Source organism: Bufo bufo, chromosome 4 (genome assembly GCF_905171765.1).
Source record: "Bufo bufo chromosome 4, aBufBuf1.1, whole genome shotgun sequence".
Taxonomy (NCBI): Eukaryota; Metazoa; Chordata; class Amphibia; order Anura; family Bufonidae; genus Bufo; species Bufo bufo.
In genome coordinates this window covers 433205945-433225247 of record NC_053392.1, presented here as the reverse complement: position 1 = coordinate 433225247, position 19303 = coordinate 433205945, and the positions used below count along the sequence as shown (strand labels likewise).

Here is a 19303-nt window from a genome sequence, read left to right as displayed (position 1 = left end):
AATATACCGGTCCTATAGGGCTGTGTGCTTTTATTTTCTTTAAAAAAGGATTTTAGAGATATGTAAATTAGTCTTGTAAGGTGACCAAGCGGGTGTACGAACCTTCCTGGTGCCCAGCCACGCCCACCTGTGAAGGAGCCCAGCACCGCCTGTGTCCTCCGAATCTCCTCCTTTCGTCACCGTTAGATAGCCGTAATCTCGCGATGCGCAGTTCCTTCCCTGAGGCTGATGCCAGCACAGGGAAGGAACACTATACGGCTATCTAACGGTGACGAAAGGAGGAGATTCGGAGGACATAGGCGGTTCTGGGCTCCTTCACAGGCGGGAGTGGCTGGGCACCAGGAAGGTTCGTACAGCCCCTTGGTCACCTTACAAGACTAATATGCATATCTCTAAAATCCTTTTTTAAAGAAAATAAAAGCACACAGCCCTATAGGACCGGTATATTACGTACATGCTAGCGGCGATCTAGCCGTGCATGTCCGCAGCTCTATAACCTAAAACTTGGTGACAGAATCCCTTTAATTTGCATATACAGAACTAAATTCTGAATAGAAAAAGATGAGTATTCATTTTTTTGGAAAAAATTATAAAAATTCTCCTCTAATAGTGAAGGTTCTGGAGGGAAATCTCCATATAAATGGCAAAAGTCTCTAAAATGCACCAGCGTGAAATGTTTTTTGTTTTTTTTTATATATAGGTGTATCCACTAGTTGTGCATACAATTGACCCAGAAAATATAAACCGAGAATCTTGGTATTTTCCAGTTGCTGGTGTAGGGATACATTTGAAAAAGGAATCTGCATGTAAATAATTTACTAAATTGTCAGAGCTGTTAATTGTGATAATACATACAACTACTGTGTTGTCTGCTCTTGTTTTGTTTGATAGGTTCTTTTTGGCACAGCGGATGGTCAAGTTATAGTTATGGACTGCCACGGCAGGATGTTGGCACATGTTCTCTTACATGAGTCAGATGGCATTCTGAGCATGTCATGGAATTACCCCAACTTCCTGGTGGAAGATAGCAGCGAAAGTGACACTGACTCTGATGACTATTCTCCACCTCAAGGTAAGTAACTAGCCAGGGCAACGTATGAATTTCTATAACAAATATTAGACATAAACCATGAAGTAACTTGAACTGGGCTTGCAAATGCTATTGTGTATTAGTCTAGATGACTCCAGTAATGCTCTATTTTGTATTTCATTGACATACATAAATTAAATCCATATCAGATCTAACAAGACTAAATACAGCCCATTCCTATTCAGACACATATACAGTATGTCTAATAAGACTGAGAAGTGGGAATTGTGTTGACAAGGTAGTCATAGACATGACTTCAAAACAATTATAAAACAGCCAGTGCTGGATATCATTGGTGACAAGTTACATTGTGTTTGCAAAAGATGTTCTTATGTACTGGAGCATTTCAAAAACAGTTGAGTGGTTTCAGGATAACCATGGCACTACCAGTGGTCCTCATATATTCTACATGCAAGCTTTGTACAGCTTGCAACAAATCACCAGGCAGTTTTTCTCCATTGCTCTAGAGCTGCAGGTTGATGACTATGTGGTCTTAAGGTTTATACTCTTGCAATTTGCCTCCCCCAAGGGCCCATCGTGTACCAGGATTTTAGGAATTGCCGAGTAGTGATACGGCCTTATTAGTTTTGTGTGTGTCACGGTGCTCCTACCTGGATACTGTCGCTCCCCAGGGTTAGGCTACGTAGCAATAAAGAGGGGGAGTCAATAGTTGGTGGAGTAAGAGTCCAGGCTTGGTAAAATTTGAACAGCTTTAGGCCTCATGCACACGACCGTTGTGTGCATCCGTGGCCGTTGTGCCGTTTTCCGTTTTTTTTTCGCGGACCCATTGACTTTCAATGGGTCCGTGGAAAAAACGGAAAATGCACCGTTTGGCAGCCGCATCCGTGAGCCGTGTTTCCTGGCCGTGAAAAAAATATGACCTGTCCTATTTTTTTCACGGCCAACGGTTCACGGACCCATTCAAGTCAATGGGTCCGTGAAAGAACACGGATGCACACAAGATTTGCATCCGTGTCCGTGATCCGTGGCCGTAGGTTAGTTTTTATACAGACGGATCCGAAGATCCGTCTGCATAAAAGCTTTTTCAAAGCTGAGTTTTCACTTCGTGAAAACTCAGAACCGACAGTATATTCTAACACAGAAGCGTTCCCATGGTGATGGGGACGCTTCTAGTTAGAATACACTACAAACTGTATACAAGACTGCCCCCTGCTGCCTGGCAGCATCCGATCTCTTACAGGGGGCCGTGATCAGCACAATTAACCCCTTCAGGTGCGGCACCTGAAGGGGCTAATTGTGCTGATCACGGCCCCCTGTAAGAGATCAGGGCTGCCAGGCAGCAGGGGGCAGACCCTCCCCCCCTCCCCAGTTTGAATATCATTGGTGGCCAGTGCGGCCCCCCCCCCTCCCTCTATTGTAATAATTCGTTGGTGGCACAGTGTGCGCCCCCCCCTCCCTCCCTCTATTGTAATAATTCGTTGGTGGCACAGTGTGCGCCCCCCCCCCTCCCTCCCTCTATTGTAATAATTAGTTGGTGGCACAGTGTGCGCCCCCCATCGCCCCCCCCTCCCTCTATAGCATTAACAACATTGGTGGCCAGTGTGCGGCCTCCCATCTCCCCCCCCCCCCCCATCATTGGTGGCAGCGGAGTTCCGATCGGAGTCCCAGTTTAATCGCTGGGGCTCCGATCGGTAACCATGGCAACCGGGACGCTACTACAGTCCTGGTTGCCATGGTTACTTAGCAATAGTACAATAGTAGAAGATTCATACTTACCTGCTGCTGGCTGCTGCTGCGATGTTCGTGTCCGGCCGGGAGCTCCACCTACTGGTAAGTGACAGGTCTGTGCGGCGCATTGCTAAATGAACTGTCACTTACTAGTAGGAGGAGCTCCCGCCCGGACACGAACATCGCAGATCCCAGGTAAGTATGAATCTTTTACTATTGTACTATTGCTAGTAACCCGCTGCCACCAATAATCGGGGGGGGGGGGGGGGGAGATGGGAGGCCGCACACTGGCCACCAATGTTGTTAATGCTATAGAGGGGGGGGGGGCCAATGGGGGGCGCACACTGTGCCACCAACGATTTATTACAATAGAGGGAGGAAGGGGGGGGGGCGCACACTGTGCCACCAACGAATTATTACAATAGAGGGAGGAAGGGGGGGGCACACTGTGCCACCAACGAATTATTACAATAGAGGGAGGAAGGGGGGGGGCGCACACTGTGCCACCAACGAATTATTACAATAGAGGGAGGAAGGGGGGGGCACACTGTGCCACCAACGAATTATTACAATAGAGGGAGGAAGGGGGGGGGGCCGCACTGGCCACCAATGATATTCAAACTGGGGAGGGGGGGAGGGTCTGCCCCCTGCTGCCTGGCAGCCCTGATCTCTTACAGGGGGATATGATAGTACAATTAACCCCTTCAGGTGCGGCACCTGAGGGGTTAATTGTGCTGATCACGGCCCCCTGTAAGAGATCGGATGCTGCTAGGCAGCAGGGGGCAGTCATGTGCACAGTTTGTAGTATATTCTAACTAGAAGCGTCCCCATCACCATGGGAACGCCTCTGTGTTAGAATATACTGTCAGAAATGAGGTTTCACGATCTAACTCATATCCGACAGTATATTCTAACATAGAGGCGTTCCCATGGTGATGGGGACGCTTCAAGTTAAAATATACCATCGGATTGGAGAAAACTCCGATCTGATGGTATAAAAGGGACTCCAGACTTTACATTGATGTCAATGGGGACGGATCCGTTTGAAATGGCACCATATTGTGTCAACGTCAAACGGATCCGTCCCTATTGACTTGCATTGTAATTCAGGACGGATCCGTTTGGCTCCGCACGGCCAGGCGGACACCAAAACGACATTTTTTTTCATGTCCGTGGATCCTCCAAAAATCAAGGAAGACCCACGGACGAAAAAACGGTCACGGATCACGGTAAAACGGAACCCCGTTTTGCGGACCGCAAAAAAATACGGTCGTGTGCATGAGGCCTTATTTGCATCCAGACAATAAGTGGTCTTTCTTTTGGCTCCAGCAGGCTTTGGGGTAAAATGGCAGGCAAACTTGGATACCTTGCTTTATCTTTCTCTGCTGTGCTAGACTCTGTCTTCGGTCTGTTAGCTGGACTTTCTTACAGTTTTGGTACCTTCTGAGTGGGGTGCCTTTGGCTGTTGATCCCCTCGTAATACTAGTCTGTAAGCTATAAGGAGTCAGAGTGCTTTGCAAGCTGCTTTTCCTGAAAGAGTCCTGCTGCATAAGAAGCTCCCCAATGGACTGCAACGCTTCCCTTGGTAGGAAGCAGGACTAGCCCACTTCTGCCTAAAAGGGGGAGGATGGAATGGTAAGTTCTAAAGATCTCTGCCAGATACACTGCCACCTGTTTGACAACCAGATACAGTGCATGAAATACAATACATAACAGTTACATATCATATTATGAATGCACAGTATAAAAGGACCTGGAATTAATACACCGATCAGGGCTGGGCAATATGGCCTAAAATCTATATTGCGATATAATTTGAAGCATGTGTGATAACGCTATATATATCAATATATTATTCCGTGGTCATCGATCGCAGTAGGACGATATAGACAAAATCTATATCGTTGCCCAAATTCATATAGTTTATATTGCATTTCGTTTTTATCGCCCATTCCTAGCCCTATGCTATTGCCATTTGTCATCATCCATGTCCCCAAGCCAGCGCCATCAGCCCCTTCAAATCACAGGTGACCTCTTCAAAACACCAATTATTTTTTTTTGGGGGACGACGACGACGACAAGGTGACCAAAAATTGGTAAATTGCGTGTTTTTTTTTTTTCTGTTACGGCGTTCACCGCATAGGAGATATTTTAGATATTTTATTTATTCTGACTTTTTCGGACATGGCGATATGTAATATATTTATTTTTTATTGTTTATATTTTTATATGTAAAATTAGGAAAGGGGTGATTTAAAATTGTAATATATTTTTTTTGGGGGGGGTTAAACTTTTTTCTTTTTATTTGCTATTAGCCCCATTAGGGGCTAGAACCCTTGTCTATTCACCCTAATAGAGCCCTATTAGGGTGAATAGGACTTTACACTGTCCCTGCTGCCCTGTGCATAGTGCACACAGCAGCAGGGAGCTTACCATGGCAGCCAGGGCTTCAGCAGCATCCTGGCTGCCATGGTAACCAATCGGAGCCCCAGAATTACACTGCTGGGGCTCCGATCAGAAGCTGCCACTGCGCCACCAATGGGTGAGGAGGGGGGGGGGACCCTGGGGCCACTGCCACCAATGACTAGAATACTGTGGGGGTCGGGGGGGATAATACTGAGAAGAGGGGGAGTAGAAGGGAGGGACTGTGGCCACTGGACCACCAATTAATATAGTTAATGCCTGAATACAAACGTAGCCTGCGTGTGCCGGGCATATTTCATACCCGGCACCACCCAGCCTCTATCGCCTGATGCGGATGCGGCACCTGAGTGGTTAATTGCGGCGGATCACAGCGCGCAGTGATAGAGGCCGGGTATGGGATATGGCCGACACACGCAGGCTACTTTTGTATTCAGGCATTAACTATATTCATTGGTGGCGCAGTGGCCACATTCCCTCCCCTCATACTCCCCTCTGTTCTCACTGGTGGTCCGCGGCAGCCGCACACAGTGGGGAGGGAGGGACTCCCTCCTTCTCCACTGTGCTGGCTCAGAATAACATGGTGTGCGCCAAGGGTGGCGCATGCCACGTTTTATCGCTGTAGGGCAATATAGACCAAATCTAGTTCATTGCCCAAATTCATAAAGTTTATATTGCATATCGTTTATATCGCCCACTCCTAACACAGATGACATTATTGGTTAGCCATTAGAGACAGTAGAAGGGTGTAGGAATGGTAGTTGCATTGCACTTTGCTATTTCAAACTTTTAAAAGAGACCCCTGCCCCCCAAAAAAAAAAAGTATGTATCAAAATGTATATATCAGAGTTTGAATGTATCGATCAATGCGGTAACAGGTTTCACCAGCGGTTAATAGGCTCTTTCCATTTTTTTGTACATACAAATTGTGCAAGCATCATGTTATAGAGTAGGTGGAGCTGGACAGGATGAAACCCCTACGGTTTCTATACTTAGGCTGTCCTCATCAGTGATTGACAGCTATCTCTCTCTACATACAATTATACAAGGAAGGCCGTCAGTCATTGAGTAGGACTGCCTACTGCACTCCTAAGCATATGAATAGCAGGGATTTCAATAAAATACAAGTTATGCTGAAGCTTCTCTCTCAAAGCTATGTATCATTCTGCTTTGTAACATAATGCCAATAGATCGGATAGCATCCTCATGGTGGCAGGTTCTGATTAATAGTCTGGACTCCAGACTGTCATATTTTACCTTCACTGAAACAGTGTATCAGACTTTTAGATGGCAATAGGATTATGCTGCTGATGCTTTCACTCCCCTACTGCACAGTATTAGAATTTTGCATTTCACTGAGAATATAAAAATGGAAAAGAATTAAAACACAACTGGTATTTGAAAGTCTTAAAAGGATGTTGCAGATTCCATCATTATTGATGGGAGAAAATAATATTGCACGCATATAAAACTTGAGATACCTCTGTCAAACCCAGTGAACCCCATTTTAAAGGGGTTGTCTCACTTCAGCAAATAGTATCTATCATGTAGACAAAGTTAATATAAAGGCTGCATTAGGCTCCATTCACACGTCCGCATCCGTTCCGCAATTTTGCGGAACGGGTGCGGACCCATTCATTCTCTATGGGGACGAAATGTATGCGGACAGCACACAGTGTGCTGTCCGCATTTGCGGAGCGTGGCCCCGATCTTTGGGTCCACAGCTCCGCAAAAAGATAGAGCATGTCCTATTCTTGTTCGCAGCTGCGGACAAGAATAGGCATTTCTATAGGGGTGCCGGGCGGGTGTGTTGCGGATCCGCAATTTGCGGGTCCGCAACACACCACGGACGTGTGAATGGAGCCTAAGACAACCAAATTATGCAGGCAATTGTCAGAAAGAAAGCATTCCTTCCCTGCAATCGCCTTCTCATCAGAGGAGGAGAACACTGCTATTACATTTAGCAATCTCCTCTTTAGTATGTGGGCGAATGATCGCTAATGCCATCGCTTGTCCCCATACTGAATCATTGTTTGCCGGCAGAAGATCGTGATTAGACACTACAATCTGCCACCAGCAAATAATGATTTTTAAACCTGTTAAAAGATTGGCATTGAGCGATGAACAAGCATTTGCTCTTTCATCAGATAATCAGCGGCAGTATTACACTGCCTCATCATCACTAATGAGCATTACTATGAATGCTTATTAACGATGATCTGGCAGACAATCTGCCTGTCTAATACACGCTTAAAGAGGACCTTTCACCAGAAGAAAGCCTCTAAACTGACTATACAGAAGTGTAGCGCTATGAGCTGCGTGCTGCGATTGGCCAGCGCTACAGCATAGGAGAAGAAGACCGTGGCAGGATCAAGTGGGTGGAGCCTAACTACAAACATACCGGAGGCTATAACCGGAGAACGGAGCGGCGCCCGGGGATAACAGTAAGTGCAGCGGGATCCCTGGGCGCCGCTCTACACTTCTGTATAGTCAGTTTAGAGGCTTTCTTCTGGTGAAAGGTCCTCTTTAAGGCACTTTCTAATGTATTGTGATTGACCATGTTGCCTCTTTTGCTGGCTTGATTCATTTTTCCATCAAATGACAGTGCCTTGAAAAAGTATTCATACCCCTTGAACTTTTCAACTTTTTCCACACCCACAAACTTAAATTTATTTTATAGAGATTTTATTGTGGTAGACCAACACAAAGTAGCAAATATGTGTGAACTGAAAAGATAATGATACATGGGTTTCAAAAGTTGTAATAAATAAAAACCAAGTGTGTCGGGCATTTGTATCCGGCTCCCGAGTCAATACTTTGTAGGACCACCTTTCTCTGCAGTTACAGATGCAAGTCTTTTGGGATATGTCTCTACCAGCTTTGAACATCTAGAGGCTGAAATTTTTGCCCATTCTTTGCAAAATAGCTCAAGCTCAGTCAGATTGGATGGAGCGCATCTGTGAACAGCAGTTTTTAAGTCTTGCCACAGATTTTCAATGGGACTTAGGTCTGAACTTTGACTAATCACTAAGCCATTCTAACACACAAATGTTTTGAGCTGAACCATTCCATTGTAGCTCTGTCTGTATGTTTGAGGTCGTTGTCCTGCTTGGAAGGTGAACCTCCGCCCCAGTCTCAAGTCTTTTGCAGCCTCTACCAAGTCTTCCTCCAGGATTGCTATGTATTTAGTTCCATCCATCTTACCATCAACTCTGACCAGCTTCCCTGTCCCGCTGAAGAAGAGTATCCCCACAGCATAATGGTGCCACCACCATGTTTCACAGTGAGGATGGTGTGTTCAGGGTGATGTGCATTGTTTTCTGCAATACATGAACTTTTTGGCCTAAATGCAAATCACCAACTTTGGTCTCATGGTTTGTGACAAACTGCAAATCGGGCTTCTTATGGCTTGCTTTCAAAAATGGCTTTCTTCTTCCACTCCTCCATAAAGGCCAGATTTGTGGAGTATATGACTAATAGTTGTCCTGTGGACAGATTATCCCACCTGAGCTGTGGACCTCTGTAGCTCCTCCAGAGTGACCATGGGCCTCTTGTCTGCTTCTCTAATTAGTGCTTTCCTTGCCTGGGCTGTCAGTTTAGGTGGGTGGCCATGTCTTGATAGGTTTGCAGTTGTGCCATACTCCTTCCATTTTCAAATGATGGACTGAATAAGGATGAGCGAACTTGTTTCAAGTTAGGCATACAAGTTAGGCATACTTCATTATGGATTCCCGTGGTAGCGGGATCCATAACGGAATTCTTAGATAACCCAAACCTTGTACGCCCAACTTGAAACACAAGTTTGCTCAACACTACAATTGAATAGTGCTCCATGAGATGTTCAGAGCTGGGGATATTTTTTTATAACCAAACTCTACTTTATACTTCTCCACATCTTTATCTCTGACCTGTGTGGTGTGTTCCTTGGTTTTCATGATGCTCTTTGATCACTAATGTTCTCTAACAAACTTCTGAGGCCTTCACAGAACAGCTGTAGTTATACTGAGAATAAATTACACAGGTGGACGCTATTTACTAATTAGGTGACTTCTGAAGGCAATTGGTCACACTGGATTTTATTTAGGGATATCAGAGTACAGGGTGCTAAATACAAATGCACGCTACACGTTTCAGATTTTTATTTATAAAAAATTTAGAAAACCATGTATCATTTTCTTTTCACTAAAAACATACTTGCTACTTTGTGTTGGTCTATCACATAATCCTAATAAAATACATTTACTGTAAGTTTGTGGGTGTAACATGAAAAATTTGGAAAATTCAAGGGGTATGAATACTTTTTCAAGGAACTGTATATACTGCTCATTTCTAGGGGTTACATCCACCATACAATCCACCAGTTGTGGCGTGCTTGCACACTATGGGGAAAAAGCACCAGCCCATACATACTCTCACGGTCACCACCACCAGAGAGTCAGGCACCTTTTCCTATATTGTGCACGGCCACCACTGCTAGATTGCAGTGTGGTCGTAACCCCTTGATACAAGCAGTTTATAATGTGATGGAAAAATTAAACACCCCAGCAAAGGAGATCATATGGACAATCACAACATAATAAATGATATGTGCTCAAGTAAGACAACCCCTTAAGTACCAGGCCCATTTTTGGTTTTGCATTTTCATTTTTTCCTCCCCACGTTCCAGTAGCCATAACTTTTCTAATTTTCCATTCATATAGCCATATGAGGGCTTATTTTTTTGCAGGATAAGGGTCCATTCACACAGCAGAGTGTGTTTTGCGGATCCGCAAAATACGGACACCGGCAATGTGCGTTCCCCATTTTGCGGACCGCACATCGCCGGCACTAATAGAATATGCCTATTCTTATCTGCAATTGCGGACAAGAATAGGGCATGTTCTATTTTTTTCGGGAACGGAAATGCGGACCCGGAAGTGCGGATGTGTGATCGGAGCCTATGTTGTATTTTTTAAGGGCATCATTTAATTTACCATGTCTGTTATTGGAAAATGGGAACATTCTTTGCAGGGTTAAATTGAAAAAAAAATATCACAATTCTGTCATGGTATTTGGGGTCTTGATTGATGGCATTCACTGTGCACTAAAAATGACATGACGTCTTTATTCTGCAGCTCAATACAAATATGGCAATACCAAACTTGTATATATATTTTTTTTTTTACTACTTAAAAAAAACCTTTGCATCACCATTTTCTGGCAGCCCTAAAAAATATTTATATTGCTGTCCACACAACTGTATGAAGGCTTGTTGTTTGCAGCATGAATGTAGCTTTTATTGGTACCATTTTTGTGGTACATACGGCTTTTTGATCACTGTTATTAAATTTTTTGGGGAGAAAAGGTGACTAAAAAACATCGAATAGTCTGTTTTTAATTTTTTAGTTCAGACATTTTTGGATGCGGCAATACCTGATGTTTTTTTCCCCATTGTTTATATATTTTTATGTGTGAAATTGGGAAAGGAGAGTGATTTTAAATTAATATTTTAATGGGTTTTAAATTTTTTATTTTTTACTTTTATAATAACTTTTAACCCCTTGGGGCTTGAACCTCGGATCTTTTGATCCCTTGTCCCATTCACCCTAAAAGAGATTCTATGGGGGTGAATGGGATTTGGACACGCTTCCTGCTGAGCTGTGCTCCGTACCATGGCAAGCCTGGGAAGCTTCAGAAGCGTCCAGACTGCCATGGTAACCGATCGGAACCACACAATTTCACTGCAGGGGCTCCGATCGGAAGGCAGAGGGAGCCACATCCCTCTACCTTACCTCACAGATGCCGCATTCGTTGTTGATCGCGGCATCTGAGGGGTTAGATAACGGGGTTCGACGTGATTGCCTTTCCTCGCCATTACAGTCAGGTGTCTGCATTATTATACAGCAGGAACCCGCTGCGTACGGATCAGGCTTACCACAGCAGCCAGCTATATACATTCCCTCAACTACCATGGGGTTTACTACTATGCTAGTTTTCTAATCAAATATGATGGAAACTGAACAAATTGATGTATATTTTTGTGGGAAAAGATTCAGTAAAAACTCTAATTATATACATTGATAGGCGTTTTTTACACCATCTGTGAACAGCGATCGGTACAGGGAGGAGGGGTTATTAGTGACTGACAACAATCTCTTATGTACACTTATACACACAATGCCAACAATCACTAGTAACACCTCCCTCCCGTATCGATAGCTGTTCACAGGAAGTAATAAAAGCAAAAATTTATAAATTGCAAGGTTTTCAAAATCTTTTCCATCAAAAATATATTTCAATTCGCTTAGGGCTCTTTCACACTTGCGTTGTCCGGATCCGGCGTGTACTCCATTTGCCGGAATTACACGCCGGATCCGGAAAAACGCAAGTGAACTGAAAGCATTTGAAGACGGATCCGTCTTCAAAATGCGTTCAGTGTTACTATGGCACCCAGGACGCTATTAAAGTCCTGGTTGCCGTAGTAGTAGTGGGGAGCGGGGGAGCAGTATACTTACCGTCCGTGCGGCTCCCGGGGCGCTCCAGAATGACATCCGAGCGCCCCATGCGCATGGATGACGTGTCCATGCGATCACGTCATCCATGCGCGTGGGGCGCCCTGACGTCACTCTGGAGCACCCGGGGAGCCGCACGGACGGTAAGTATACTGCTCCCCCGCTCCCCACTACACTTTACCATGGCTGTCAGGACTTTAGCGTCTTGGCAGCCATGGTAACCATTCAGAAAAATCTAAACGTCGGATCCGGCAATGCTCCGAAACGACGTTTAGCTTAAGGCCGGATCCGGATTAATGCCTTTCAATGGGCATTAATTCCAGATCCGCCCTTGCGGCAAGTGTTCAGGATTTTTGGCCGGAGCAAAAAGCGCAGCATGCTGCGGTATTTTCTCCGGCCAAAAAACGTTCCGTTCTGGAACTGAAGGCATCCTGATGCATCCTGAACGGATTTCTCTCCATTCAGAATGCATTAGGATAAAACTGATCAGGATTCTTCCGGCATAGAGCCCCGACGACGGAACTGTATGCCGGAAGAAAAGAACGCAAGTGTGAAAGAGCCCTTAGCTGATCCTCTGTAACATGGAGCTTTCAGATTTTCAGATTGCATTGCGTTTTGTGGTGACAGGTACTCTTCAAAATTTCATTATTACTGCATAGTAGAAGCAAAACACTAAATACAATGACTGTGTCCCCCCCACCCAAATAAAAAAAAAACTTAGTTATAGAGTTATAGAATACCGTATATACTAGAGTATAAGACTAGTTTTTTGGCACATATTTTTGTGCTCAAAAAGCCCCCTCGTCTTATACTCGAGTCTAGGTCTGTATTATGGCAACTTACATTGCCATAATACAGACCACGACATGTTGGGGGCCGGAGAAGCTGTTACTTACCTTTACAGCTGCTCCGGTCAGCTCCCAGCACGTCCGTGCGGCACGTCTGTTAAGCTCCCAGTGTAAATCTCGCGAGACACGCGGGCCGCGAGATTTACACTGGGAGCAGACCGCAAGATTTACACCGGCAGTAAGTACCGGCCCCTGGACAGCCCCCCCTCCCTGACCAAGTATGAAGTAGGGAGGGGGGGAACAAAAAAATAAAAATAAACAACCTGATAAATATAAAAAAATAAAATAAAATTGCCCAGTTGATGGGAGTCTGACTCCCTGTATTTAATGCAGAGTGTGTGTGTATATAATGCACACACTCTGCATTAAATACAGGGAGTCAGTCAGACTCCCATCAATCTGAGTCACCCTCTTGCAGATGTGTGTATATAATGTAGAGTGTGTGCCTTATATACACATACACTCTGCATTATAGCTGCATTTCCCACCCTAGTCTTATACTCGAGTCAATAATTTTTCCCATTTTTTGGGGGTAAAATTAGGGGCCTCGGCTTATATTCGAGTAGGCTTATACTCGAGTATATACGGTACAACCTGACCTGCAAAAAAAAGTTATGGTTATGTCAATGGAAAAATAAAATTTTAATTTTATTCTGTTGGTCAGTGTGATTATGTTTTTGTTGTGTTTTACTACTAAAACTAAAATTTTGTTTTAGTTTTTAACAATACATTTGTGTCGCCATATTCTGACACCCATAACACATTTTTCTGCTACTTCTTTTTTTTAAATTTTTTTTTTTTATTCAATTTGAGTGAGGCAAGGTGAGAAAAAAAAACATAATTACGGCCTTAGGGTACTTTCACACTTGTGGCAGAGGATTCCGGCAGGCAATTCAGTCGCCAAAACTGCCTGCCGGATCCGTCAAAACGTATGCAAACTGATGGCATTTGTCAGAGGGATCAGGATCCTGATCCATCTGACAAATGCATTGAAATGCCGGATCCGTCTCTCTGGTGTCATCTGGATAAACGGATCCGGCATTTATTTATTTTTCACATGTTTTGCGGTCTGAGCATGCGCATACCGCAATGCCGGATCCGTTTTGCCGGAACACTTGTGCCGGATCCTGCATTAATGCATTTTAATGGGAAAAAATGCTGGATCCAGCATTCCGGCAAATGTTCCGGAATTTTGGACGGAGATAAAACCGCAGCATGCTGCAGTATTATAAAAAGACTGAACTGAAGACAACATCCTGATGCATCCTGAACGGATTGCTCTCCATTCAGAATGCATTAGGATAAGGGTCCATTCACATGTCCGTGTGTGTTTTGCAGATCCGGTACTTAATAGAAAATGCCTAATCTTGTCCGCAATTGCGGACAAGAATAGGACATGTTCTATATTTTTCGGGATTGGAAGTGCGGATCCGCAATTCCGGATCCGGGCACCACATCGTGCTTCCCCATAGAAATGAATGGGTCCGCAATTCCGTTCCGCAAAGTGCGGAACTAAATTGCGGACGTGTGAATGGACCCTAAAACTGACCAGTTCTTTTCCGGTATTGAACCCCTAGGACGGAACTCAATGCCGGAAAAGAAAAACGCTAGTGTGAAAGTACGGTTAGGGATACAGATGTGTGAATATATATATAGCACATAGTGTGTGTGTATATGTGTGTGTGTATGTGTGTATATATATATATATATATTTATTTATAGGGCACTCCGGATGATGTGAAAAAAGTGGATCCTTTTATTCCCCAATTGCAATGTTTCAACTGTTCAATGCAGTCTTTGTCAATGACTACAAGTGCTCAGCAAGTATAAATACCTAGCAAATGTGCTCATAATTGATACATTATTATCTTTTCAATCAACAGCATAAACATAATTTCACTCAAAATCGGGTGATTAATATGATTAATACAGTCATTAATGTGATTATAAAATGATACAGTGGAAATTATTCATATACTACTCAATTGGCCCAATCTATATCATAAAGTGCATATGTGCTGTGCATGTTAAAAATTTTTATAAATTGGGTGCTGTCTGTGCATCCATTGTGAATTTTCACATTATACGGTGTGCTGACTCCCTCTCAATCTATACTACATTGAGGATCTCCAGTCTGAGTTTTTTTTTTTTGGGCCTAGCACGTGGTCTACATACGAGTGCTGCTATCTACACTTCAATTATATATATATATATATATATATATATATATATATATATATATATATATGTATATATATATACACTGCTCAAAAAAATAAAGGGAACACTTAAACAACACAATGTAACTCCAAGTCAATCACACTTCTGTGAAATCAAACTGTCCACTTAGGAAGCAACACTGAGTGACAATAAATTTCACATGCTGTTGTGTAAATGGGATAGACAACAGGTGGAAATTATAGGCAATTAGCAAGACACCCCCAATAAAGGAGTGGTTCTGCAGATGGTGACCACAGACCACTTCTCAGTTCCTATGCTTCCTGGCTGATGTTTTGGTCACTTTTGAATGCTGGTGGTGCTTTCACTCTAGTGGTAGCATGAGACGGAGTCTACAACCCACACAAGTGGCTCAGGTAGTGCAGCTTATCCAGGATGGCACATCAATGAGAGCTGTGGCAAGAAGGTTTGCTGTGTCTGTCAGCGTAGTGTCCAGAGCATGGAGGCGCTACCAGGAGACAGGCCAGTACATCAGGAGACGTGGAGGAGGCCGTAAGAGGGCAACAACCCAGCAGCAGGACCGCTACTTCCGCCTTTGTGCAAGGTGGAACAGGAGGAGCACTGCCAGAGCCCTGCAAAATGACCTGCAGCAGGCCACAAATGTGCATGTGTCTGCTAAAAACGATCAGAAACAGACTCCATGAGGGTGATATGAGGGCCCGACGTCCACAGGTGGGGGTTGTGCTTACAGCCTAACACTGTGCAGGACATTTGGCATTTGCCAGAGAACACCAAGATTGGCAAATTCGCCACTGGCACCCGTGCTCTTCACAGATGAAAGCAGGTTCACACTGAGCACATGTGACAGACGTGACAGAGTCTTGAGACGCCGTGGAGAACGTTCTGCTGCCTGCAACATCCTCCAGCATGACCGGTTTGGCATTGGGTCAGTTCTGGTGTGGGGTGGCATTTCTTTGGAGGGCCGCACAGCCCTCCATGTGCTCGCCAGAGGTAGCCTGACTGCCATTAGGTACCGAGATGAGATCCTCAGACCCCTTGTGAGACCATATGCTGGTGCGGTTGGCCCTAGGTTCCTCCTAATGCAAGACAATGCTAGACCTCATGTGGCTGGAGTGTGTCAGCAGTTCCTGCAAGACAAAGGCATTGATGCTATGGACTGGCCCGCCCGTTCCCCAGACCTGAATCCAATTGATCACATCTGGGACATCATGTCTCGCTCTATCATCCAACGTCACGTTGCACCACAGACTGTCCAGGAGTTGGCAGATGCTTTAGTCCAGGTCTGGGAGGAGATCCCTCAGGAGACCGTCCGCCACCTCATCAGGAGCATGCACAGGCGTTGTAGGGAGGTCATACAGGCACGTGGAGGCCACACACACTACTGAGCCATTTTGACTTGTTTTAAGGACATTACATCAAAATTGGATCAGCCTGTAGTGTGTTTTTCCACTTTAATTTTGAGTGTGACTCCAAATCCAGACCTCCATGGGTTGAAAAATTTGATTTCCATTTTTACATTTTTGTGTGATTTTGTTGTCAGCACATTCAACTATGTAAAGAACAAAGTATTTCAGAAGAATATTTAATTAATTCAGATCTAGGATGTGTTATTTTTGTGTTCCCTTTATTTTTTTGAGCAGTGTATATGTATATATATATATATGTGTGTGTGTGTGTGTGTGTGTGTATGTATGTATGTATGTATGTATGTGTATATATATATATATATATATATATATATAAAATTTATATTTATTTTTTATAGCATTTGCCGTGTGGGTTAAATAATGGGATATTTTAATTGATTAGGTCCTAAAAAAAAGTGATTATTTTTTTTTTTACACTTTTTTAGTCCACTTAAAGGACTATAAATATTCCTATATTACAGTGCATAGTCATTCTCACAGGTACACTTATATGTCCTGCTGGGACATTGCAAGCCTAGGGCCCTTCAGAAGCCACCAGGCTTCCATGCCAAGCACTTGCACCCCACAATTGCATCTGCGAGGTATTTATTGGAGGACAGAGGGTGCTCCCTCTGTTTAACTGCTCAGATGCTGCTGTCGCTTTTGAGGGTTTAAAACTGCAGCAGAGAGGGCACAGATTTTTAAGCGCCAGCATTCTGTGACGTAATAGTATGTCACAAATTGGGAACAGGTATGTGGTTTCAAACATGTATTTTCCATCGTATAAAGGGGAAAGTGAACTGCAGAGGAACATGGTAAATTCCCCATTAAATATTGCACTGGAGAAAGTGCACAATTGAGTTAAAAAAAAAAATTTTAAAGATGAAAGAACATTTTTAATCTGTCACAGCTACTCTGACAGCTTGATCTATAGCCCTTATCTGTTCTTTCCGAACAGCTCTTTTAAGCAAATTTTTTTTAATCAAATATATTAGCTTCAGCTTAAAAAGGACGTGTCACCTTTCTTGACATGTCTGTTTTGTCTGGTCCAGGAATATTTTCTAAATGCCTTATTTGGAATTGTGAATGAATTTTATTTCTCCAAGATGAGATAAATTGTCTTCTACCTCAGATTTATTTTAATTTTTTTGCTTTAGGCCTCTTTCACATGAGCATGTCCCTTGTGGGAATCGCGCTCCGTGTGAGCAAGGAATTGTGTGTTCTGGACTTGGGAAGCACAAGGCATTATCATGATAGATAATACTCTGTGCCTCTGCGTGACCTATCTTCTACAGAATCATACTGACATAAAGCTTTAAGTATAATTCGGTAGAAGAAAGTTCACGCAGAGGCACAGAGCATTATCTATCTTCTACAGAATCATACTGACATAAAGCTGTAAGTATGATTCTGTAGAAGAAAGGTCACGCAGAGGCACAGAGCATTATCTATCTTCTACAGAATCATACTGACATAAAGCTGTAAGTATGATTCTGTAGAAGAAAGATCACGCAGAGGCACAGAGCATTATATATCTTCTACAGAATCATACTGACATAAAGCTGTAAGTATGATTCTGTAGAAGAAAAAAGGTCACGCAGAGGCACAGAGCATTATCTGTCTTCTACAGAATCATACTGACAAAGCTGTAAGTATGATTCTGTAGAAGAAAGGTCACGCAGAGGCACACAGCATTATCAAGATGATAATTCTGTGCGCTTCCAAAGTCCAGAACGCATGATCCCTCACGCACGGAGTGTGATTCCCGCAAGGATCAACTTTGAAGGATTTTAGGCTGAACTAGATAGACGCATGCCTTTGTTCAGCCTGACAATTCTCCTGCACACAAAATCGTATGTACTCTGTAAAATATTTAGATGTAACGTAACGTGAATTCAACAGATTGGGAATGAATAAACTTATGTACGCTAAGTGAATAAATATATTTACTAAGGCTACTTTCACACTAGCGTTCGGGGCTCCGCTTGTGAGTTCCGTTTGAAGGGGCTCACAAGCGGCCCCGAACGGATCCGTCCAGCCCTAATGCATTCTGAATGGATGCGGATCCGCTCAGAATGCATCAGTCTGGCTCCGTTTGTCCTCCGCTCCGCTCAGCAGGCGGACACCTGAACGCAGCTTGCAGCGTTCAGGTGTCCGCCTGGCCGTGCGGAGGCAAACGGATCCGTCCAGACTTACAATGTAAGTCAATGGGGACGGATCCGTTTGAAGTTGACACAGTATGGCTCAATTTTCAAACGGATCCGTCTCCCATTGACTTTCAATGTAAAGTCAAAACGGATCCGTTTGCATTATCATGGTAATGCAAACGGATCCGTTCTGAACGGATCTAAGCGTTTGCATTATAGGTGCGGATCCGTCTGGGCACATACCAGACGGATCCGACCTAAACGCAGGTGTGAAAGTAGCCTAAGTGTGAATAAATGTACCATAACACAAACAAATCACATACAGAATAATAAAAAGTAAATAAACATCACTAACCTAAATATGGAACATGCAATATGGTATAGGGATCCTGTCGATCAAGCTATAACCGATGGCTGTCTACCACGGTTTAACACATGACCAACACCCCAGGGTGTACAAGAGATGGGGCAAATCAATATGTACAGTGGCGGAAATAATTATTTGACCCCTCACTGATTTTGTAAGTTTGTCCAATGACAAAGAAATGAAAAGTCTCAGAACAGTATCATTTCAATGGTAGGTTTATTGTAACAGTGGCAGATAGCACATCAAAAGGAAAATCGAAAAAATAACTTTAAATAAAAGATAGCAACTGATTTGCATTTCATTGAGTGAAATAAGTATTTGAACCCCTACCAACCATTAAGAGTTCTGGCTCCCACAGAGTGGTTAGACACTTCTACTCAATTAGTCACCCTCATTAAGGACACCTGTCTTAACTAGTCACCTGTATAAAAGACACCTGTCCACAGAATCAATCAATCAAGCAGACTCCAAACTCTCCAACATGGGAAAGACCAAAGAGCTGTCCAAGGATGTCAGAGACAAAATTGTAGACCTGCACAAGGCTGGAATGGGCTACAAAACCATTAGCAAGAAGCTGGGAGAGAAGGTGACAACTGTTGGTGCGATTGTTCGAAAATGGAAGGAGCACAAAATGACCATCAATCG

General features: G+C 43.7%; 1 protein-coding gene across 1 annotated transcript in view; it reads left to right on the top strand.

Annotated features, from left to right (window-relative positions):
- TULP4 (TUB like protein 4) overlaps positions 1-19303 on the top strand; it is a 400386-nt gene that overhangs the window by 267500 nt on the left and 113583 nt on the right. The window contains exon 5 of the mRNA XM_040429356.1: positions 892-1072. Within this exon, the coding sequence (XP_040285290.1) occupies positions 892-1072 (181 nt within the window). The remainder of the gene's footprint in view (positions 1-891; positions 1073-19303) is intronic.